Here is a 24978-nt window from a genome sequence, read left to right on the forward strand (position 1 = left end):
GCCCTTGTCCTTCTAGGTGGAAGAGGTTGCGGGTTTGGGAGGTGCTGCTGAAGAAGCTTTGGCGAGTTGCTGCAGTGCATCCTGTAGATGGTACACACTGCAGCCACGGTTAGCCAGTGGTGGAGGGAGTGAATGTTTAAGGTAGTGGATGGGGTGCCAATCAAGTGGGCAACTTTGTCCTGGATGGTGTTAAGCTTCTTGAGTGTTGTTGGTGCTGCACTCATCCAGTCAAGTGGAGAGTATTCCATCACACTCCTTACTTGTGCCTTGTAGATGGCAAAATACCTAGCCTCTGACCTGCTCTTGTTGCCACAGTATTTATGTGGCTGGTCCAGTTAAGTTTCTGGTCAATAGTAACTCCCAGGATGTTGATGGTGGGGGATTCGGCAATGGTAATGCCGTTGAATGTCAAAGGGTAATGGTTAGTCTCTCGCTGGTTGGAGATAGTCATTGCCTGGCACTTGTGTGGCGTGAATATCACCTGCCACTTATCAGCCCAAGCCTGAACGTTGTCCAGGCCTTGTTGCATGTGGGCATGGACGCTTATAAAGGAGTCTGTCTGATTTTCTGCCCATTAAATGAAGCAGGCTCCATCAGATATGTTCGATTCTCCCCGCCTGATCCTTTACTGCCGAAGCACTAAAGAGGAAAATCTGCCCTAATATTTTCTGGCCAGCCATGAGATACGACAGATGCTGCAATCACCCTTCTTGAGATAACCAGGGTTCATTCATGATTACTTTCAATTATGAGTTATCTGCTCAACTTCACTTAAGGCTGGTCTATGATTTTCTTATATGCAAACTGAAAAGTGCAGTCACTTCATACAAATGCGCAAACTCCTCTCATAATGACCATTCCACTGTCTGAACAGAAAGGCTCTGCGTAATTTTTTAAAAAGTTGCATCCCTCCTCCCGCCCGCACCCCATCACCCTCACCAAAAGGTAAACTAAACAAAACTCCAGAATATCTGAAAGACCTTATCTTATATTTTATAGTTTCCAGACCAGTTGCTTTATTTCGAATGGCTAAGTCCTTGGTCCCACCAGCTCAAGAATCACCAGTTGATCAACTCTATCTGCACTTATACTTTACAAAGAAATTCAAGGCGCAGATTCAAGAGAATAATAGTTTGTTAAAATTACCAACAACCAATGATCACCAGAATGATACTGGGGCTAAAAGGGTTAAGTTAGTAACAATACTGTGGAGGAGGAATTCCTGGAGTGTTTACGGGATGGTTTCTTGGACCAATAAGTCGAGGAACCAGCCAGAGATCAGGTCATCTTAGACTGGGTATTATGTAACGAGAAAGGATTAATTAGCAATCTTGTTGTACGAGGCCCCTTGGGTCAGAGCGATCATAATATGATCGAATTCTTCATTAAGATGGAGAATGAAGTAGTTGACTCAGAGACTAGGGTCCTCAATTTAAATAAAGGAAACTACGATGGTCTAAGGAGCGAGTTGGGTAGGATTGATTGGGGAATGTCACTCAAAGGGATGACGGTGGATAGGCAATGGCAAACATTCAAAGGCCAAATGGATGAACTACAGAATTTGTTCATCCCAGTTTGGCATAAAAATAAAACAAAAAAGGCGACTCAACCGTGGCTAACAAGGGAAATTAGGGATGGATATATGAAGAGAAAAAGATTGGTGAAGTCAAGCGTAGGTCCCTTGCAGTCAGAATCAGGGGACTTTATAATGGGGAACAAAGAAATGGCAGACCAACTAAATACATGTTTTGGTTTTGTCTTCACAAAGGAGGACACAAATAACCTCCCAGAGATGCCGGGGAATATAGGGTCTGATGAAAGGGTGGAACTGAAAGAAATCAGTATTTGTAGGGAAATGGTGTTAGGAAAATTGATGGGACTGAAGGCCGATAAATCCCCAAGGCCTGATAATCTACATCCTAGGGTACTTAAGGAAGTGGCCCTAGAAATAGTAGATGCATTGCTGGTCATCTTCCAGAACTCGATAGACTCTGGAACAGTACCCATGGATTGGAGGGTTGCTAATGTTACCCCACTATTCAAAAAAGGTGGTAGAGAAAAAGCGGGGAATTATAGACCGGTAAGCCTGACATCTGTAGTGGGGAAAATGCTAGAGTCCATTATAAAAGATGTACTAGCAGAGCACTTGGAAAGCAGTGACAGGATCGGACAAAGTGAACATGGATTTACAAAAGGTAAATCCATGTTCACTTTGTCCGATCCTGTCACTAATTGACTAATCTACTGGAATTTTTTGAGGATGTAACTGGTAAAATAGATAAGGGAGAACCAGTGGACGTGGTGTATTTGGACTTTCAGAAGGCTTTCGATAAGGTCCCGCATAAGAGATTAGCGTGCAAAATTAAGGCACATGGGATTGGGGGCAAGGTATTGACTTGGATAGAGAACTGGTTGGCGGACAGAAAGCAAAGAGTTGGAATAAACGGGTCGTTTTCCGAGTGGCAGGCAGTGACTAGTGGGATACCGCAAGGATCGGTCCTAGGACCCCAGCTGTTCGCAATATATATTAATGATCTGGATGAGGGAATTGGATGTAATATCTCCAAATTTGCAGATGACACAAAGCTGGGTGGGAGGGTATGCTGTGAGGAGGATGTCGTGAAACTCCAGTATGATTTGGACAGGTTGGGTGATTGGGCAGAAGCATGGCAAATGCACTATAATGTGGATAAATGTGAGGTTATCCACTTTGATGGCAAAAACAGGAAGGCAGATTATTTTTTGAATGGCAATAGATTGGGAGAAGGGGAAGTGCAAAGAGACCTGGGTGTTCTTGTGCACCAGTCGCTGAAGGTAAGCATGCAGGTGCAGCAGGCGGTTAAGAAGGCAAATGGTATGTTGGCCTTCATAGCAAGAGGGTTCGAGTACAGGAACAAGGATGTCTTGCTGCAGTTGTACAGGGCCTTGGTGAGGCCGCACCTTGAGTATTGTGTGCAGTTTTGGTCGCCTTATCTGAAGAAGGACGTTCTTGCCATGGAAGGAGTGCAGCGAAGATTCACCAGGCTGATACCTGGGATGGCAGGAATGACGTATGAGGAGAGATTGTGTCGATTGGGCTTATACTCACTGGAGTTTAGAAGATTGAGAGGGGATCTCATCGAAACTTATAACATTCTGTCAGGCCTGGGCAGACTAGATGCAGGAAGGATGTTTCTGATGGCCGGGGAGTCCAGAACCAGGGGTCATAGTCTAAGGATAAGGGGTAAGCCATTTAGGACTGAAATGAGGAGGAATTTCTTCACCCAGAGAGTGGTGAACCTGTGGAATTCTCTGCCACAGAGGGCGGTGGAGGCCAATTCATTAAATATATTCAAGAAGGAGTTGGATATATTTCTTAAGGCTAAAGGGATCAAGGGATATGGGGAGAAGGCAGGGACCGGGTACTGAATTTGGATGATCAGCCATGATCTCATTAAATGGCAGAGCAGGCTCGAAGGGCCGAATGGCCTACTCCTGCTCCTATCTCTATGTTTCTATTAAGGGGTGATCTAATTGAGGTGTTTAAGATGATTCAAGGATTTGATAGGGTAGAGAGAGAGAAACTATTTCCTCTGGTGGGGGAGTCCAGAACAAAGGGGGCAGAACCTTAAAATTAGAAACAGGCCGTTCAGGGGGTGATGTCAGGAAGCACCTCTTCACACAAAGGGTCGTGGAAATCTGGAACTCACCCCCCTGAAAGGCTGTTAAGGCTGGAGTTCAATTGAAATTTCAAAACTGAGATTGATAGACTTTTTTTAGGCAAGGGTATTAAGGATTACGGAACCAAGGCGGGTGGATGGAGTTAAGATACAGATCAGCCAGGATCTAATTGAATGGTGGAACAGCCTTGAGGGGCTGAATGGCCTCCTCCTGTTCCCATGTTCCTAATAGAAATATGAATATAGAACAGGTTGTCACAGAGTCTTGATCAACGGATAGTGTTGGATTCTGCCTCACATTTTGAATTAAACTTACCGGCACAGGGTCACTTCTGGTTGCAATTTCTAGTAGAATGATGGCATAGCTGTAAGAATAACAAATACCTTCCTTTAACAATCATTTCCAGAAAGGATAGATGCTGGCACAAAGCTTCAGTCCTGAACACAAAGATGTAATGATCCCCGTTTTACTTTGGTGTCACGCATGCATTACTTCAGTAGATTTTGTTATGTTCCTTTCCCTCTTTGTCGAATCTCCATGTGCAATGCATCTTTCCCAGCTAAGATAGAGACCTAATTTCCGTTGCTTCAATGGTGCTCCACTGTTACAAGTTGGGCACAGGAGGCCCAACTAAGTTGGGACTTCTGGTGGGACCTGGTCTCCGCTCAGATAGTGCTCACATCAAACTCATACAGGGTGCCTGGGGCAGGTTGGAACTTCCAAACATGACTGGCGTCAGAGGAGGCAGGGCCTGGGGGAAGAAATTCCCTCACTGAGAAGCAAGCCTCTCAGTGGTTGTACCACTTCCCTTCTCATTTTCAGCACATCCAACTAAGAAGCAGAATGAGAAGGACTGGAAGGGAACTCATCAGAATTTGGATCTACAACTAGTCCGGTGCCTGCCAGCAAGAGACGTATATTGCATCCTCCCATCTTGCACATCACCAAATGATGGCCCATGTGACACATCTGGCAAGTGAACCTCCTGTAAGTACGCATGTCCCAGCATCTTGGACACCAAATAGCACACACCTCAAGGCAGCGAGTTGCAGTAGCTTCTACTTTCACTTGCACCTTAGGGTTGCCAACCCTCCAGGATTGCCATGGAGTCACCAGGCATTAATGATAAATTATTCTTTGAACATTTATTAGTTATAAAAATATTGGAGAATGGATAAAAAGGGCTGTTTGATTGACAGTCAATCATCATCCAATCGGGTAATTAAAAGCCTGTTTGCTTTCCAATTGGCGGTGGGAAGGCAGGGCGTTGCAAGGGTGGGCATGTTGGGCGACCAATGGCGGGAGTGTGGGGGCGGGACAGTTGCAGACAGGAAATCATGTGAAGAAACCTCCAGCAATACGTCCAACCAGAGGTGGCAACCCTATTGCATCTACAAGTACAGAATTGCGGATGTGCTCTGGAGCATTAACTCAAGGCTAAATATTTTTTAAAAAGGGGATGTTACCTGTAATGTATATACCTTTAAGGGGGGAACTATGTTTTACAGCTCATGTATACTGCAGTACCGGCAGTGACCACACCTGTATATAGCACTGAGTAGTAATCTGTACAGATCAGTTGCAGTGTGAGCCACGTTGAGTAAACACCTGTTGTACCGTTCTCCGCAGTCTGTGTCTTATTATGCACGGACGCAACATTGGCGACGAGCCAGGTTCGAACCTACCTGCAACTCTGCATCACCTCCCGGGGATTCGTTCCTGGAGATCAGTGGATTGGAGGTCAAGGCCAGAGACTCGGGCGTCGACCACGGGCAACCACCCAGTCATCCAGCAGAGACTCGAGAATTGCGGGGGAGGCTGTCGAGAGCCAGGCTTGGCTTTCCAGTCGAGGTGGTCCAGCGAAACGGGCTAGCAACAGGTAGTGCGCAGACCCTTCCCGGACAGCAGCGGGCTAGAGCCGACCGAGCAGCACAGCAAAGGGCCGAGCAGCGTCGACGGGGGAGAGAGAGAGAGGGCAGAGCGCACAGGGCACAGCTGGTGTTCAGGGGCCGAGCAGCATCGGAGAGAGGGAGAGAGAGACGCGCAGAAACCCGCGAGGCGCCGCCATTGCCACGAGGACCACCGAGAGCGGCGTTGGCAGCAGCGCAGGAGAAGCGCGCAAAACCTACAGGGCACCGCCATTGCCACGAGAACCACCAGGAGCGGCGTTGGCATCAGCGGGGGAGGAAGGAAAGCGCGGGAGACGCCATTTTAAGCCATTGGGAGATGCCATTTTAAACCACACCCAAAATGCCAAAGAGTGGCAGTATCACCGCATTTGACAATGAAGTCGAAGATTGGACTACATATGTCGAACGAATAGAGGTGTACTGCAAGGCAAATGAGGTGTTAGATGACAAGAAAGCGTCGGTATTGTTAAATTTAATGGGTGCAAAGACGTATGGTTTATTACGAAATCTAGTAACCCCAACGAAGCCAATGGAAAAGAGTTTTGAAGACATAGTAACGATACTAAAGGAACATTTAAACCCCACACCGCTGCTGATAGCAGAAAGATTCAAGTTTCACAAACGGAACCAGCATAAGGATGAAAGCAATGCTGATTATTTAACAGAACTGTGCAAACTATCGAAACACTGCCAGTTTGGAGCGGGACTGGCAGATACCTTAAGGGACAAGTTTGTGTGTGGGCTTCAAAGTGAAGGAACCCAGAAACGGCTTTTATCTGAAAAGGACCTTACGCTGGAAAAGGCTTTCAGCATTGCGGTATCATATGAAGCAGCAGCACGGGGCGCTGCAGAGATACAACAGAGACCGCAAGAATATGGCACAAACGAAATGTCATATGGAACAGAGAAGTGTTATCGCTGCGGCAGAACAACACACGACCAGAATGATTGCTGGTTCAAAGACAAAGTGTGCAGACAGTGTGGAAAAGTAGGACACATAGCACGAGTCTGCAGGTCGGGAAAGAAAACCAGCAATAAGAAACCTACCAAAGGAAAGTACAAGAAGGTACATAAGGTGACGGAGAATAGTTCAGACGAACAAAAGAGTGATAACGACTCTGAAAGCAGGGAACTGAGTTGTCTGAAACTATATAATGTGATCACAACGGAGGATCACTGAACCATTTGGGTCACTCGCAAGTTAGCAGGAGTCCAGGTAAAGATGGAATTGGACACAGGATCAGCCCTAACAGTCATAAACCGACAGGACTATGAGCGGCTATTCTCACACATACCCTTGAGAGACACAAAAATTATTTTGAAGACGTACATGGGGCAAAAAGTCTACCCCAAAGGAAAAATAAGGGTGACCGTTATATATAACGGTAAGGAAACACCAAAACTAGACCTGTATGTATTGCAAGATGGAGGACCACCATTACTGGGACGTGAATGGATCCGGAAAATACAACTGGATTGGCATTCCATACAGGCACTGACTGTGGCTGACAAAAAGGATGACGACGTCACACCTGGGCGACTGTCAAAGATCCTAACTGATGCGAAAGAAGTGTTCCAGCAAGGACTCGGAACACTAAAAGGCATGACAGCAACAATTAAAAAGAAATCGCAAGCCCAAAATTTTTTAAGGCCAGACCGGTACCTTATGCGATCCGCCCAGCCGTCGAAGCAGAGCTGGAGAGTCTGGAACGTTCAGGTGTACTGTCCAAGGTAGACTGGAGCGAGTGGGCTACACCCATCATCCCTGTGATGAAAAAGTCGTTGAGCAGCACGCCTGGGGAACCAAGGAAGGTTCGCCTCTGTGGGGACTTTAAGGTAACAGTGAACCCGGTCCTTCACACCGTACAATATCCACTTCCGCGGATTGAAGATATTTTCGCCTCGCTATCTGGAGGGAAACGCTTCACTAAGATTGATCTGGCCCAGGCGTACCTGCAAATGGAGGTAGAAGAAGCATCAAAAAAATACCTCACAATCAACACCCATAAAGGTCTCTACCAATATAACCGGCTGGTATTCGGGGTAGCATCAGCTCCGGCTATTTGGCAGAGGGCAATGGAACAAGTCCTGCAAGGGATCCCAGGGACCCATTGTTATTTGGACGACATCCTGGTCACGGGCGAAAATGACAGTGATCACCTTGCCAACCTGGAGCAGGTGCTCACTAGATTGCAGGAATATGGGCTCCGAGCTAACCGCCCCAAATGCGAGTTTTTTAGAAAACAGATCTCATATTGTGGCCACGTTATCGATAAAGAGGGGTTACATAAGTCCCCAGAGAAGATTGAGGCAGTAGTCAAGGCTCCAGCACCGGAAAATGTGTCACAACTGAGGTCGTTCCTCGGGCTGGTAAACTACTACCATAAGTTCTTGCCATATTTGTCTACAATACTACACCCACTGAACACCCTACTGCAAACTGGGGTGCCATGGAAGTGGAGTGACGAATGTAGACGAGCTTTCCAGAAGAGCAAAACACTAATCACATCGAAAGATGTATTGGCCCATTACAACCCAGCATTGCCAATTCGGTTGGCATGTGATGCGTCCCCCTACGGCATTGGAGCGGTGCTGTCGCACAAATTCTCGGACGGCTCAGAGAGGCCAATAGCCTTTGCGTCACGATCACTAACCTCAGCTGAGCGTAACTACGCCCAGATTGACAGGGAGGCCCTCAGCCTAGTGTGGGGAGTGAAAAAGTTCAATCACTATCTGCACGGGCAGAAATTCACCTTGCTGACTGATCATCAGCCTCTTGTCTCCATTTTTAATCCGAAGAAGGGCGTTCCGGTGATGACTGCGCAACGACTACAAAGATGGTCACTTTTTCTAGGGGCGCACCACTATGAGATTGAATATAAGGGCACGAAACAGCATGGAAATGCTGATGGGCTATCACGCCTGCCACTGCCTACTGCGGAGGAAGCACCAGCAGTGGATCCTGTCAAAATATTTCATTCGACTATAGTTGAATACCTACCGGTAACTAACGCTTGTATCGAAAAGGAAACCCGAAATGACCCGACACTGTCTCAGGTATATGATTTGACAGTGAAGGGATGGCCAGCACATGGCAACTCACTGTTGCCAGCATTCTCGACAAGGAGAGAACAGCTGTCAGTGTGCCAGGGGACCTTGATGTGTGGATCCCGAGTGGTAATTCCATCCAAGTTAAGGGATAGAGTGCTCAATGAGCTTCATGAGGGTCATCTGGGAGGGGTAAAAATGAAAAGCCTAGCCAGAGCTTATGAGTGGTGGCCGGGAATCGATAAACAAATCGAGGACCTGACCAAGAGCTGCTCAGGATGCCAGAAAGTCCAAAATGCACCACCACAGGCCCCTCTACACCCATGGGAGTGGCCCTCATCTCCATGGCAACGGGTGCATATTGATTTTGCTGGTCCATTCATGGACTCAATGTTTTTAATAGCCGTGGATGCACACTCGAAATGGCCTGAGGTCATCAAAATGTCCTCCACCACCGCGGAGAAAACGATTGCAGTCCTACGGACCATTTTTGCCAGGAATGGCTTGCCAGAACAGATTTGCTCCGACAACGGACCACAGTTTGTGTCCGAAGAGTTCCGGAGGTTCTTGAAAAAGAATGGGGTAAGGCATTACACATCCGCCCCGTATCATCCAGCCACAAATGGATTGGCTGAGAGGTTCGTACAAACCTTTAAGAAGGCAATAAAGGCTATGTACAATGACAACATTCCGCTGCAGCTCAAGGTGGACAATTTCCTGTTCGCCTACCGGAATGCGACATATGCAGTCACCAACCAGGCCCCAGCCATGATGTTCTTTAACTGAAGGTTAAGATCTCGCCTGGATTTGCTCAGACCAAACGTACGAAGAGATGTTGAGAGTAAGCAAGTCCAGCACATCCATGAGAAGCCAACAAGGAGCTTCAATGTAGGGCAACCAGTCTTGGCCCGCGACTACCGAACAGAAAAATGGCAGCCAGGAACGATATGCACACGGCAGGGCCCACTAATGTACACAGTGGATGTTGGGGAGAGCATCGTGATATGCCATGCTGACCAGATCCTAGAGTCACAGGAACAAGTCAACCCCATGCCTCGCCCATACGTAACTGGTGATGAACCCGACGTACAGGTCGCATCTACCCCAGAAACCGTAGCATCGGAAGCTGATGAACCAACCGACGACAGGGGGCCAGAATCGCCTCCGCACCAAGAGCAAGACACTCGGGAAAGGCGCTATCCAGAAAGGGTGAGGAAGCCTCCCCAAAGACTGAATATATAAATAGGCTATTTTCAGCTAATGTTGCATGTTAAAAGTGTTAATTGTAATTAGTTTGATATTTAATTGTTAAATGAGTGTTATGGTACTGTTAATCTAAAAGGGGAGGAATTGTAATGTATATACCTTTAAGGGGGAACTATGTTTTACAGCTCATGTATACTGCAGTACCGGCAGTGACCACACCTGTATATAGCACTGAGTAGTAATCTGTACAGATCAGTTGCAGTGTGAGCCACGTTGAGTAAACACCGTTCTCCGCAGTCTGTGTCTTATTATACACGGACGCAACATTACCTTCTAATATTTCTCCTATTTTTCCATGTCTCCCAATACCTCTATGCCTCAAACCTCCTGCAATTAATTACAGGGCAACAAGGTCTCTGAAAATACCATTCCTAAGCTGATTGCTAGATGGCATACAAGAATGGGCTGGTGACAACTTGTCCCAATGTCCTTCCGTTGTTCCACGCAACGCCTAAACTCTGCCCAGTCACTCTGCAGAGCAGAGTAGCTGGCATCACAAAGTCATTGTGGTTGGCGAGCCAACCTGCATACCACAAGTCTATGGCACCACATGTTGGTGCTCCAATGAACTGCACTGACGCACTACCCCAAACTCGATTGCCTTGTGGGTGCTTATCAATATACACTTATGAAGAAAGAAAGACCTGCATTTCTATAATGCCTTTCACGACCTCAGGACGCCCCAAAGCACTTCACAGCCAACGAAGTACTTTTGAAGTGTAGTCATTGTTGTTATGTCAGAAATGTGGCAGCCAATTTGGGCACAGCACGGTCCCACAAACAGCAACGTGATAATGTTGGTGACGGATAAATATTGGCCAGGACACTGGGGAGAACTCCCCTGCTCTTCTTTGAATAGTGCCGTGGGATCTTTTATGTCAACCTGAGACGGCAGATGGGGCCTTGATTTAATGTCTCATCCAAAAGACTGCACTTCTCCCTCAGTACTGCACTCCGAGTGTCAGCCTTGATTTTGTGCTCAAGTCTCTGGAGTGAGACTTGAACCCATGACTGTCTGACTCAGAAATGAGAGCGCTACCCACTGAGCCATGGCTCAAATTAATATTTTGGATTCATTCTTCTGGTTACCTGTACACATCTGTAGCAGGAGATAGTTCGAAGTTTGATGTCATCTGGGCCTCAGGAGGCAAGTATACTTGAATCAACCTCTGTCGGTATGTCGTAGGGGGCTCTGTGAAGTCCTCCTTTCTGTAAATTGGCAAGCAGAAATCTGGTGGAAAATACAGGATACTTTATGAACGCAGGACACAGATTTAAGGCAATTGGCAAAAGAACCAGAGGGGAGATGAGGAGAAGAGTTTTTACACAGTGAGTTGTTGTGATCTGGAATGCGCTGCCTGAAAGGGCGGTGGAAGCAGATTCAATGTAAATTTCAAAAGGGAATTGGATAAATACTTGAAAAGGAAACATTTGCAGGGCTATGGGGAAACAGCGTGGGAGTGGATCTAATTGGATAGCTCTTTCAAAGAGCCAGCACAGGCACAATGGGCCGAATGGCCTTCTTCTGTGCTGTATCATTCTATGATAAGAACATTCGAACCGTGTATAGATTCAGAAGCTGGCCGACCGACATTTTTCTGACTTTTAATACATTGCCATTTCTCACCTGTAAGTTTGCAAACCCAACGGTCATCGATCACTGTGTTTGTGGATTTTAACCTGCCGTGGTAAATTTTATGCTGGTGAAGGTAAGCCATCCCTCTGGCGATATCAGTGGCAAACGAAAATCTGGGGTGAAACCACACAGACATTTCTCACGTAAACTACACAAGACTGAAATACAATTATATCATCTAATATTACCTCGGGTCTTTGATAATCAGCTGAATTCAAAGAGGTATTGTCTTCATGACAAACTTTTTTTTGTTTGTTTACAAAATATACAATGGCTGAGATTTTGCTGTCAAAGTAACGGTGAGACCAATGGCGCTCACCATTTTTAAGCGTGAATGGTGCAGCAACTTCAGATGAGGGGGCAGATTTGCAATTAAACAAGACTATCCAAAAGTTGCTGTCCGAGCTGCTCTGCCGTTAGCTTCTTGAAAACGGCATCTCGCTGTCTGGCTCATCATTGACACAGCATGGACCGGCGTGAAGTTGCTGTATTTGTGCGGTAGATACGGACTACAGTGTAAAGTGTCAGCTGTGGCTCAGTGGGTAGCAACCTCGCATCTGAGGCAGAAGGTTGTGGGTTCAAGTCCCACTCCAGAGACTTGAGCACAAAATCTAGGCTGACGTTCCCAGTGCAGTACTGAGGGAGTGTTGTTAGAAGTGCTGTGTTTCAGGTAAGGCGTTTAATGGAGGCCACATCTGCCCTCTCAGGTGGACGCAGAAGATCCCATGGCACTATTTCGAAGAAGAACATGGGAGTTCTCCCCAGTGTCTTGGACAATATTTATCTCTCAATCAACAAAATATTTGGACTCAAGTCAAACCTTCTGCCAAAATTTGAATGGAACCGGGGCAGGTGGGCATGGTGGGGGGAGGGGCAGAATACAGCACTGGGTTACGCTCTGCCACAACCCCACCCATTGGACAACCATCAATGATCATGCCCGTTGGTCCCTGTTGTTCAGTGTTGCTGTGGGTGGAGCAAAGACCAGTTGTAATTTAAAGGCCCAAAATCCAGTGAGTCGATCGCTGAATAATTGATTACGCAAGCCTTATTGTGAAAATCAAAAGAAATTTAAAATTGGCTTTTGAATTTAAACTTCTGGATCAAATTGAATACATTCTCCATCCCCACTGCACATTAACCCAAGTTGTCCACATCTTTGAGGTGAATGTGTATGTGTGAGCGTGTGGATATATATGTGTGAGTGAGTATGTGGATAAATATGTGTCAGTGTGTGAGTGAGTGTGTGGGTATATGTGAAAGTATGTGGGAGTGGGAGTGAGAGTGTGGGTGTATATGTATATGTGTGGGTGTTTGTGGGTGTGTGTGGGTATATATGTGAGTGTGTGTGTGTATACGTGTGAGTTTGTGTGTGTATACGTGTGAGTTTGTGTGGATATATGTGTGTGTGGGTATTGTGTGAGCGTGTGTGTGTGAGTGTGTGGGTATTGTGTGAGCGTGTGTGTGTGAGTGTGTGGGTATTGTGTGAGCGTGTGTGAGTATGTGTATATGTGTGACTGTGTGTATATGTGGACAATGGGTGAGGATATCAGTGGGCTTGTCTGTGATGTACCCCTGGTTAAATAGCCAAGCAACACTCAATGTCGAGGCTCGCACATGTCATTCGGGTGAGATACAGGAGGGTGGTCTCCATGTTTGGAAACCCCATCCAAGAGGAGTCAGCAATTTCAGGACTAAGAGAAAACTGGGGTGGGAAGTGTAATCATAAGTTAGCGAAATTCTCCACTTTAAATCCATACCTGAAACCCCAGTTTAATGGGATGTCTTCATTGAGGAGCACATCATTTAAGCTGCCTTTCGGACAGTACTCCGTTATTATCGCCACATTTGGAACTTCAATGCAACCACCATTAAACTTGCAGAGGTTCGGATGGTCAAGTTCCCTGTCAAATCCAAATAGAGGCAAAGATTGTAAAGTTAATAGTTTCCTTAAACTCCTGGTTAACAGTACACATGTGCGTAGTAAAGACAGAAAGACCTGCATTTATATAGCGCCTTTCACAAGCTCAGGATGTCCCAAAGCACTTCACATCCAATGAACTATTTTTGAAGTGTAGTCACTGTTGTAATGTAAGAAACGCAGCAGCCAATTTACGCACAGCAAGCTCCCACAAACTGCAATGTGATAATGACCAGATCATCTGTTTTTTTGTGATTTTGGTTGAGGGATAAATATTGGATGAAACACCTCTGCTCTTCTCTGAATAGTGGCGATGGGATCTTTTATGCCCACCAGAGTGGGCAGATGGGGCCTCGGTGTAACGTCTCATCTGAAAGACATAGGCCTGGAATTTCCCTGCAGATGCTCCCGCTCCACTACTGTAATTTTCCTGCAGTATTCCAGCGATGGAGCGGGTGCAACTCTGAGGAAACTACTGGCCACTATGTTGTGAATTTCCAAACTGATCATTGATCATTGATTTTTAAGCAAAGAGAATAGTAAAAAAAAAAGACTTGCATTTATATAGCGCCTTTCACAACCTCAGGATGTCCCAAAGCGCTTTACAGCCACTGAAGTACTTTTTAGAAGTGTGGCCACTGTTCTAATGTAGGAAATGTTGCAGTCAATTTGCGCACAGCAAGCTGCCACAAACAGCAATGTGATAATGACCAGATAATCTGTTTTTGTTATGTTGGTTGAGGGATAAATATTGGCCAGGACACCGGGGATAACTCCCCTGCTCTTCTTCAAATAGTGCCATGGGATCTTTTACGTCAACCTGAGAGAGCAGACGGGGCCTCAGTTTGACGTCTCATCCGAAAGATGGCACCTCCGACAGTGCAGCACTCCCTCAGTACTGCACATAAGGAGATATTAGGTCAGATGACCAAAAGCTTGGTCAAAGAGATAGATTTTTAAGGAGCTTCTTTAAGGAGGAGGGAGAGAGGCGGAGAGGTTTAGGGACAGAATTGCAGAGCTTAGGGCCTTGGCAGCTGAAGGCATGGCCACCAATGGTGGAGCGATGAAAATCGGGGATGCACAAGAGGCCAAAATTGGAATCTCTGGAGTGGGTCTTGATGAAAACGTGACCATTTGATCCAAAAATTGAAGTGACTCGATTGATCGATAGGGACATGTTAACTTTGTTTGGACTTCCACAGCTAGTAATAAATTCTGTCTAGCTCTATTATTGCGTAATGTATTTCCTCATACTAGTGGATCTTGCGAAGCATTAGTTGGAGGATACCCTGTTTATAACGACAGGAACATTATATCATGTTGTGCACAATATGTTATTATGTAAGATAATTGTGTGAGGTCTAACCATTCAATCCCCTCGCCCTGGATTTTCCAGGACTTCGCCACAAAGGCCTAGAAATTGGGTTTTGGCGCAGCGACGGCTTTAGCGCCGGAAGTTAGTGCCGGAGCTAAGTCGCGCTGGGCGGGCCAAAAATTCACTACTTCTGCGCCCAAACGGCTGCCGGCGCTGCTGAAAGCTGTTAGCGCCTGAAAACTGGCGCTATGCGCTGAATTTCGGCGCTATTCCGGCGCTGCGGCGCCCGCTGCGGTGCGGCAGGTTCGGGAAGTGCAGGCCTCCTCCTTCCCTTAAGGAGGAGCTGCCTGCACCCGGCCGCGGCCCGCGATAATCTTTTTAAAAATGAGCCCGGCACCTCGGACAAGTGCCGGGCTTGCTTCTGTTCCGGGTGGGGGGGGGGGAAGTCCGGGGAGGGAGCTGCGGCCAGGCGGGCGGCGGGAAAGCGGCCGGCCGCCGCGGGGCCTTTAATGCGCCGGCGCAACGTTCTGTAAGGCACCTCTGCCAGAACGTTGCTTGCGGCTGCCACGGGCGAGGCGGCCGCAACTCAATTTCCGAGTTCGGGCGGGTTACCATGGCAACCGGGACGCTGCGCACACCGATGACGTCATCGGTGCCGGCGCAGCGCTACCGGCCTAACGCCGATTTAGGGCCCCTGTCAATTTCAAAACTGGCCATAACTTCGCCGCTAGGTCCTCTAGCGCCTCAAAAGCGGCGCTAAGGCCAGTGAATTTCTAGGCCAATATGTCACAGGGTCATGTCCTGGCATGGGTGCAGGATCACCATTAGTGTTTTGATGAGGTGGGAGGGAGGTTTCCCAACCTCCTGCCTCATTTTGCTGTTAGTTGGAGGCCCCGGCTTAAAGGGTGTCCGATGACACATTGCTCAAGGTCTTGCTCTTTGAACCCCAGTGCAGCGACGATGAAAGGAACGAGGGTCAATTTAAAAAAAAACCTCCTCCAGAACTACCTGTGGACCTCAGGGGCCTTCCTACTGCTGGCCTGTAGGAGTCAGAAGGCCCCGATGGTAGTTGTCAAAGTGCGAGGTCTAGCTGGGGGGAAAGCCTGCACCACCAGTGAGCCTGGACTCTTCAAAAGACCTCGGGACCGGAAAACCTCATATTCTTCCTTCATGAACAGATGCAGCACAGCTGAATGGTGTCGGTTTCAAGGGAACGATGGCACAGACAGTGTGAATGGTCTCCTTTCATGTGCACTTATCTAGATGACTTGAGCCAAATCAATCAAACTACCGTATCCATTAAAAAAAAATACCATTTACTGTTTGTGACTCACCGGACTTGTTTCACCTCTTTGCGAATCGCTTTCGAAAGGGTAAAAGTTCTCTTCTTTATTTTCTTGATGGCAACGGTTCGACCATCACTGCAATGACAGAAAGAGTAACGACGGTGAGTTTCTCATTTCAGTGTTAAGGACGAACGCTGAAATGATTACAGATCATCAATTCAACCAAATGGATTCATGGTGAGGCATTTACTTGTTATATTAAGGACAAAGAGCTTGGAAATGCATAGTGAGTGAAGGGTGTGGCACATGCAGTCAGGGGCAGAGCTGTAAAATGTTAAAGGTACTGTATAAGTGCATGTTGTTGTTGTATCTAACCTGTGCTATACCTGTAACAACAACAACTTGCATTTATATAGCACCATTAATGTAGCAAAATGTCCTAAGGCGCTTCACAGGAGCGATTATCAACCAAAATTTGACACCGAGCCACATAAGGGGATATTAAGAGAGGTGTTCAAAGAGTTAGGCTTTAAGAAGCTTCTTAAAGGAGGAGAGAGAGGCAGAGAGGTGGAGAGGTTTAGGGAGGGATTTCCAGAGCTTAGCGCTTTTTAAGGTGATTGGCAAAAGAACCAGAGGCGGCATGAGGAAAACCATTTATACGCAACGAGTGGTTAGGATTTGGAATGCACTGCCTGATAGGGTGGTGGAGGCAGATTCAATAGTAGCCTTCAAAAGGGAATTGGATAAATATTTGAATGAGAAAAAATTGCAGGGATATGGGGAAAGAGCCAGGGAGTGGGACTAACTGGATTGCTCTTCGAAAGAGCCGACTCGATGGGCGAATGGCCTCCTTCTGTGTTGTACTATTCTATGGGGGAAAAATTCAGTATCGCCCCGTTTGGGGCGCGATTATCGGCCGTGCGCAAAGTTTAGCGCCTGGCGCTAATTATCACCTCTGACGGCAAACTTGGCTTTTATCGCCCCTGGAGGTGATTGGAGCGCTAAATCAGGTGCTACACACCTCTCTTAAGGCGCAAAGGCTGAGGAGCGAGGCACTAACTCAGAGCGCGGGTGCAGCGCAGGTGCTGTCAGTTAACCATGGAACACAGACACACTGGCACTGGCCAGTTCTTAAAGGGGAGGGTCGATCTTGCTCTCCAGCCACACCCTACTCATTGGAGCCTTGAATCTCGGCCTGGAGAGACCTGTGCCTAAATCTTGCAGCCAAGGACTATGGAGAGGGCCAGGGAGCGAGCACAGCGCTTCAGCGAGCGGGCCTTGGAGGCTCTGGTTGGCACGGTGGAGCACAGAAGATCGATACTGTACTCAGAGAGTGGCAGGAGGCCTTTGCTGCGCGAGTACAGAAGAGTGTGGAGGGAGGTGACTCAGAACGTCTCCTCCAGGAGCACGGTGCCCAGGGCCCATATACAATGTAGAAAAAAGTTCAACGACCTCACTCGGGTCGTCAGGGTGAGTGGCTTTTTTTCAATACCTCTCCATATCTCCATCTCAACCTCACTCTATGGCCAGAGGGTCTTAAAACCCCAATGCCCAACACTCATCCAACACATATGGCCCTCTCATGAAACACATACGCACATTCCACACTCTGCATACAGTCAGGGCTATTCACCTATGGGAGGCACATCAGGCAAGACCATGGCTGTATATTTATTCAGACGCCGTCCTTTTTCTTGCAGGTCAAGCTATCTCATAATAGGAGACAGCAGCAATGGACGGGTGGAGGGCGGCCTCAGCTGCAACCCCTCAGCGATCTTGAGGAGCGCGTCCAGAGGATTGTGGCAAGCCGGGTGATCGGTCCCGTCGCCACTGGAGAGGCCGACCCCGTTCTGGACAGCAATGGTAAGGTCATCACCTTTTTGTCCTCTCTCCTTCTACTTGTCCCTCAGAACACCAGCCTTTGACACTTTCAATCCAACTTACTAAATCGCTGCACTCATTCCTCCCTTACTGCCACCCTGTCCTTACGCTAAAGCCACTCTTGTACCTCCCTGCTTTCAGATGGTGATTCACCAGCTGAGGAGATGGGCCCTCAAGCTGCCAGTGGGAGTGAAGCTGCAGGCGAGGAGGAAGAGGAAGCCGGAGCATCAGCGCCACCCTCTCCTGAGGAAGCCCATGCCCACACTGGGAACATGCCTTCCCTGGAGGGGAGCAGGGGGGAAGGGTCTGATGAGGGTGTAGCTCCAGGACCCAGCGGGCTGCAAAAACGCGATGGGGGTAGGGAAGCTCAGGGGCCTTCTCCCCGGAGGGAGAGTATGCCAGCTAGTCCTACTGCAGTGGATGCAGAGGAGGAGCAACTGACCGCTGAAATGAACACCCAGGCGGTGGACATGCACACTGAGCTCATGGGTGCAGTGGGAAGGGTCCCGAATGCATTAAATCACTGGCAAGGAGTGTGGAGCACTTCGCAGTAGCACAGGCGGATGTCACGCAAATGTTTAGTGCTGCAATTCAGTCACTGGCTGCCATGACCCCATCTCTGACTGCTCTCATGCAGACTCAGATTGAGGCCACGCGAGCACTGACTGCTGCCATCCTCGCTGGTTCGGACACATTTCCCCGGGGCTCTCACCGCGCCGCAGCAGGCCAGCAATCTGTGCTCCAGTGGATTGCTCCGGATGCTGAAGTGCAGCCCCGTAGGAGTGCCAGTGTGTCGGTCGAGCAGGGAGTTGCTGTCCTCTCTCAAGATGACAGCATTCCTGCTGCCACCACTGTCACTTCTCCACTGCACTTGCCACCACCTGTAGGACAGACTGCTGCCGCCCATGCAGAGTTGATGCAGTCTGCAGCCGGGCCCTCCAGGGCTAGAGCTGGTCGAGGCCGTCCTTCAAGGGCATCTGCAGTCTCAGGTTGTGACAATCAGCAGCCTTCCACCAGCCTTGCTGCAGCCACTGGGGTCCCATTACGGAGGAGCAGTAGGGTGGGAAGGGGGGAAGTGCGCAAGGGAAGGATATCACCCTCGAAAGGCAAAAAGTAGGAGGTGTGACAAAATGTTGGTCATTTTTTTATTAAAGGCCGAGGTTCGTGGTCAAACTTTTGTTTAGTGTTTTGGACATTATCTCCAGGTTGTGACAACCAGTTATGTTAATGACTGTTTTTTTGTGTTTCTTTCTATTAATTTGTCATGAGGAAATGACACACACGCAGTTTGTAAAATAAATAAGTTTTTGTATTCAAAATGTACATGTTTGGTCTTTACAATCATTGCTGCCTTGGCCGGCTTCGGGGTTGCGTGTTGGTTTAATTCATGTTGTTCTCAATGGCAGAAGCCATTTCCTCAGCAGGGGCCTAGAAGCAGCTTGCTATCAGCCGTTAAAGGACGGCCCTTTCAGTTTCTACATTGTGGGCCTCCCTCCCGCCTTGGTGCTGCTGATGATCATCCTCCTCCTCTTCCTCCTCCTCCTCTGGTGGTGCTCCAAGGCCTGGTGACATTGGCTGGGTCCTGAGGATTGCCAGGTTATGCAGCATGCAGCACACAACAACGAAGTGGGAGACTCGCTCAGGCGAGTACTGCAGGGCTCCTCCAGAATGGTCCAGACAGCGGAACCGTTGCTTGAACATGCCGATTGTGTGCTCAACGATGTTCCTGGTAGCTTGATGGCTCTCGTTGTACTGCAGCTCAGCAGGGGTGTTGGGCGTACGGAGCGGTGTCATCAGCCAGGTGTACAGTGGATATCCCTTGTCCCCGAGAAGCCAACCACCTGGAAAAGTTCTGCCACAGTAGTCTGGCGCAGGATGTATGCATCGTGGCTGCTGCCAGGATAACAGGCATTGACAGCGAGTATCAGCTGTCTGTGGTCACAGACCAACTGCACGTTTAAGGAATGGAACCCCTTTTGGCTGCGGAAATTCTCTGCATTCTCATGCGGAGCACGCAAAGCCACATGCATGCAGCCAATGGTGCCCTGCACCAAGGGGAAGCCCGCTATCCTCGCAAAGCCCATAGCGCATTCTAGCTGCTTGTCCAGGGTCATGGGGAAAGAGATGTACTCTTGCCTCCTTTTATAGAGGGCATTTGTGACCTGACGGATGCAGCAATGGACCATGAACTGGGAGGTATTGGCAATGTCCCCAGTAGCTGATTGAAATGAGCCGGTGGCATAAAAGTTGAGAGCCACTGTTATCTTCACTGCCACCGACAGAGACGTCCTGCTCCTCAGTTGAGGCTGCAGGTCTGGCTGCAGCAGGTGGCAGAGCTCAGTGACCACCTCTTGCTGAAGCGCAGCCTTCGCAAACACTGCTCCTCAGACATATTAATATATGAGAATTGTTGGCGAAACACCCTGGGAGGGTAAGGTCTCCTGTACAGAGGCCTGTTGACCCTCTTCCGTCTGGCCATGATTGCCACTCTCTCTCTGTGTCTCTGTGGCCTCCAAATCTGCTGGCGCAGGACGACGACCCCAATTAGTGCAGTCCCCATAGTCTCTTGGCAATCAAAGTAATGAAGGTCAAAAACCAAAGTACCTGCAAAGTTATGGTCAGAAGCCAAAACTACTTCAGACAGCGTTGACTCAATGCAGAAGTCTCTCTTTCTCTCTCTCAAAATCTCTCTCGCTCTCTCAGAACAACTGGTGCAAAAATGTCCACCACACAAAAAGCCAGGAAGAGCCCCCCTTTAAATAGCGTCCCCCACAGCCCCACAGCGACTGGGAAGTGTTCCAGTCTACCTGTCGTTGGTTGCGCCAGGCGGAAAGAAGGGGGACGCCACTCAATTTCCATTCCGGGACGCCACAAGGGCGTTGCACGCTCGAATGACATCAAGATCTGCGTGCGCAGGAGATTGGGCAGTATTGTTTAGCGCTGCCACAAAATGTCGGGTCAATTCTGCGAGAGGTGCAGAATGTGGAACTCGCTACCACAGGGAGTGGCTGAAGCGAATAGTATGGATGCATTTAAGGGGAGGCTGGATAAGCACGTGAGGGAGAAGGGAATGGAAGGTTATGCTGATAGAGTTAGATGAGGCTTTGCGCCCCATTAGCGCCCTCTTAAGGCGCTAACGGGAGGCACAAACCAACTGAATTTTTCCCCCTCTGATTCTATCGCTGCCTTAAACTTTATCTGTAACCCTGGGGCTTCCTGGTACCCACCAATGTGGCTCAGAAAGGCAAAATGCTCGGAAATCCCAGCTTTTGTGTTGCAGAGGGAAAAGCAGAGGAGAAAAATAATTACAAAAAAGCAGTATCTGGAGCAGAGGCTGATCAATTAGTTAAAATAAGAGAGAGATAGGGAATAGGCAATTCAGGAGAAACTTCTTTACCCAGAGAGTGCTGAGAATAGGAACTCGCTACCACATGGAGTAGTTGAGGCGAATAGTATAGAGGCATATAAGGGGAAGCTAGATTACATAGGATTACATAGGATAAACGGCACAGAAACAGGCCATTCAGCCCAACCAGTCCTCGCCAGCATTTATGCTCCACTCGAGCCTCCTCCCGTCTTTCCTCATCTAACTCTATCAGCATAACCTTCCATTCCCTTCTCCCTCATGTGCTTATCCAGCCTCCCTTTAAATGCATCCATACTATTCGCTTCAACCACTCCCTGTGGTAGCGAGTTCCACATTCTCACCACTCTCTGGGTAAAGAAGTTTCTTCTGAATTCCCTATTAGATTTCTTGGTGACTATCTTATATTGATGGCCTCTAGTTATGCTCTTCACCACAAGTGGAAACACTTTCTCTATATCTACTCTATCAAAGCCTTTCATAGTTTTAAAGATAAGCACACAAGGGAGAAAGGAATAGAAGGTTACGGCAGCACGGTGGCATAGTGGTTAGCACTGTTGCCTCACAGCGCCAGGGACCCGGGTTCGAATCCGGCCTTGGGCGACTGTCTGTGTGGAGTTTGCACATTCTCCCCGTGTTTGCGTGGGTTTCCTCCGGGTGCTCCGGTTTCCTCCCACAGTCCAAAGATGTGCGGGTTAGGTTGATTGGCTATGATAAATTGACCCTTAGTATTAGGGGGATTAAATACGTGGGGTTACAGGGATAGGGTGGGATATGTGTTGATGTAGGGGTTACGGGGATCGGGTGGGATATGTGTCGGTGCAGGCTCGATGGGCCGAAATGGCCTCTATCTGCACTGTGGGGTTTCTGTGGTTTCTGTGGATATGCTGATAGGGTGAGATAGAGAGGGGTGGGAGGAGGTTCGTGTGGAGCATAAACATCGGCATAGACCAGTTGGGCCGAATGGCCGGTTTCCATGCTGTAAATACTTTGTAAGATATGCACACGACGCAAATTGTGAATGAATTCCATCCATCAAAAGGTTACAATTAACATAATGCAGCAACCTAACCAAATGACATTACTTTGATGGCGGTTCTGCAGCAGCATTTCCCTGTGGACACAAGAGGTGGTTTCTCCTCAGTATCCCTGATGTCAGGGCGTGTTGTGGTGCTTAAGGATGGTGAAACTGCAGCTGCTGCAGAGCGGGGAGACATCACTCACTGTAAATAGACATTAACCCGGGAGATGGAAAACAGTTACCCGGCTGTAATCGAACCAGTTGCCTCATTCGCCAGGACAGAATGAGTGCCTAGAAGGATATGCAGATAGGGTGAGATGTAGTAGGCTGGGAGGAGGCTCGTGTGGAGCATAAACACCAGCATAGAACAGTTGGGCCGAATGGCCTGTTTCTGTGCTGTGCATTCTATGTACTATGTACTATGTGTTGTGTGCATATACACAGGATTAGCCAATGAGGTAGCAGTGAGTTAGCTAGCAGTGCTGTTACTAGCTATCCCTAATAGGGAAATTAGGGATAGCATAAGATCCAAGGAGAGGACATATAAATTGGCTAGAAAAAGCAGTAAACCTGAGGATTGGGAGCAGTTTAGGATTCAACAAAGGAGGACAAAGGGATTAATTAAGAAAGGAAAAATAGAATATGAGTGTAAGCTTGCAGGGAACATAAAAACTGACTGTAAAAGCTTTTATAGATATGTGAAGAGAAAAAGATTGGTGAAGTCAAGCGTAGGTCCCTTGTAGTCAGAATCAGGGGAATTTATAATGGGGAACAATGAAATGGCTGACCAATTAAATACATATTTTGGTTCTGTCTTCACAAAGGAGGAGACAAATAACCTCCCAGAGATGTCGGGGAACATAGGGTCTGATGAAAGGGAGGAACTGAAAGAAATCAGTATTTGTAGGGCAATGGTGTTGGGGAAATTGATGCGATTGAAGGCCGATAAATCTCCAGGGCCTGATAATCTACATCCTAGGGTACTTAAGGAAGTGGCCCTAGAAATAGTAGATGCATTGCTGATCATCTTCCAACATTCGATAGAATCTGGAACAGTACCCATGGATTGGAGGGTAACTAATGTTACCCCACTATTTAAAAAAGGTGGTAGAGAGAAAATGGGGAATTACAGATTGGTAAGCCTGACATCGGTAGTGGGGAAAATGCTAGTGTCCATTATAAAAGATGTAATAGCAGAGCACTTGGAAAACAGTGACAGGATCAGACAAAGTCAACATGGATTTACAAAAGGTAAATTGTGCTTGACTAATCTACTGGAATTTTTTGAGGATGTAACTAGTAAAATAGATAAGGGAGAACCAGTGGATGTGGTGTATTTGGACTTTCAGAAGGCTTTTGATAAGGTCCCGCATAAGAGATTAGTATGTAAAGTTAAGGCGCATGGGATTGGGGGCAAGGTATTGACTTGGATAGAGAACTGGTTGGCAGACAGAAAGCAAAGAGTTGGAATAAACGGGTCTTTTTCCGAATGGCAGGCAGTGACTAGTGGGGTACCGCAGGGATCGGTCCTTGGACCCCAGCTATTCACAATATATATTAATGATCTAGATAAGGGAACTTGATGTAATATCTCCAAATTTGCAGACGACACAAAGCTGGGTGGGCGTGTGTGCTGTGAGGAGGATGCCGAGAAACTACAGGATGATTTGGACAGGTTGGGTGATTGGGCAGAAGCATGGCAGATGCAATATAACGTGGATAAATGTGAGGTTATCCACTTTGGTGGCAAAAACAGGAAGGCAGATTATTATCTGAATGGCAATAGATTGGGAAAAGGGGAAGTGCAACGAGACCTGGGTGTCCTTGTGCACCAGTCGCTGAAGGTAAGCATGCAGGTGCAGCAGGCGGTTAAGAAGGCAAATGGTATGTTGGCCTTCGTAGCGAGAGGGTTTGAGTACAGGAACAAGGATGTCTTGCTGCAGTTGTACAGGGCCTTGGTGAGACCACATCTTGAGTATTGTGTGTAGTTTTGGTCACCTTACCTGAGGAAGGATGTTCTTGCCATGGAAGGAGTTCAGCGAAGATTCACCAGGCTGATACCTGGGGTGGCAGGAATGACGTATGAGGAGAGATTGGGACGATTGGGCTTGTACTCGCTGGAGTTTAGAAGAATGAGAGGGGATCTCATTGAAACTTATAAAATTCTGACAGGACTGGACAGACTAGATGCAGGAAGGATGTTTCCGATGGTCGGGGGGTCCAGAACCAGGGGTCACAGTCTAAGGATAAGGGGTAGGCCATTTAGGACAGAAATGAGGAGGCATTTCTTCACCCAGAGAGTGGTGAACCTGTGGAATTCTCTACCACAGAAGGCAGTAGAGGCCAATACATTAAATATATTCAAGAAGGAGTTGGATATATTTCTTAAGGCTAAAGTGATCAAGGAGTATGGGGAGAAAGCAGGGACCGGGTACTGAATTTGGATGATCAGCCATGATCGCCATTGAATGGCGGAGCAGGTTCGAGGGACCGAATGGCCTACTCCTGCTCCTTTCTTCTATGTTTCTATGTTTCTATGTACTGTGAAACTGTTTGAAATACAAGAAGAAAGAAAGGAAGACTTGCATTTCTATAGCGCCTTTCACAACCTCAGGACCTCCTAAAACACTTTACAGCCAATGAAGTACTTTTTGAAGTGTAGTCACTGTT

At 47.8% G+C, this 24978-nt stretch overlaps 1 protein-coding gene across 1 annotated transcript in view; it reads right to left on the reverse strand.

The window, feature by feature from the left end:
• LOC147124761 (atrial natriuretic peptide receptor 1) overlaps positions 1–24978 on the reverse strand; it is a 94348-nt gene that overhangs the window by 43148 nt on the left and 26222 nt on the right. Inside the window, exons 10-14 of the mRNA XM_086003431.1 lie at positions 16091–16177; positions 13281–13424; positions 11512–11633; positions 10974–11115; positions 3976–4024 (exon numbers count right to left, since the gene is read on the reverse strand). Coding sequence (XP_085859557.1) covers positions 3976–4024; positions 10974–11115; positions 11512–11633; positions 13281–13424; positions 16091–16177 — 544 coding nt within the window. The remainder of the gene's footprint in view (positions 1–3975; positions 4025–10973; positions 11116–11511; positions 11634–13280; positions 13425–16090; positions 16178–24978) is intronic.

Source organism: Somniosus microcephalus, chromosome 1 (assembly GCF_052327205.1).
Source record: "Somniosus microcephalus isolate GS21.2 chromosome 1, FLI_Smic_1.0, whole genome shotgun sequence".
Classification (NCBI taxonomy): domain Eukaryota; kingdom Metazoa; phylum Chordata; class Chondrichthyes; order Squaliformes; family Somniosidae; genus Somniosus; species Somniosus microcephalus.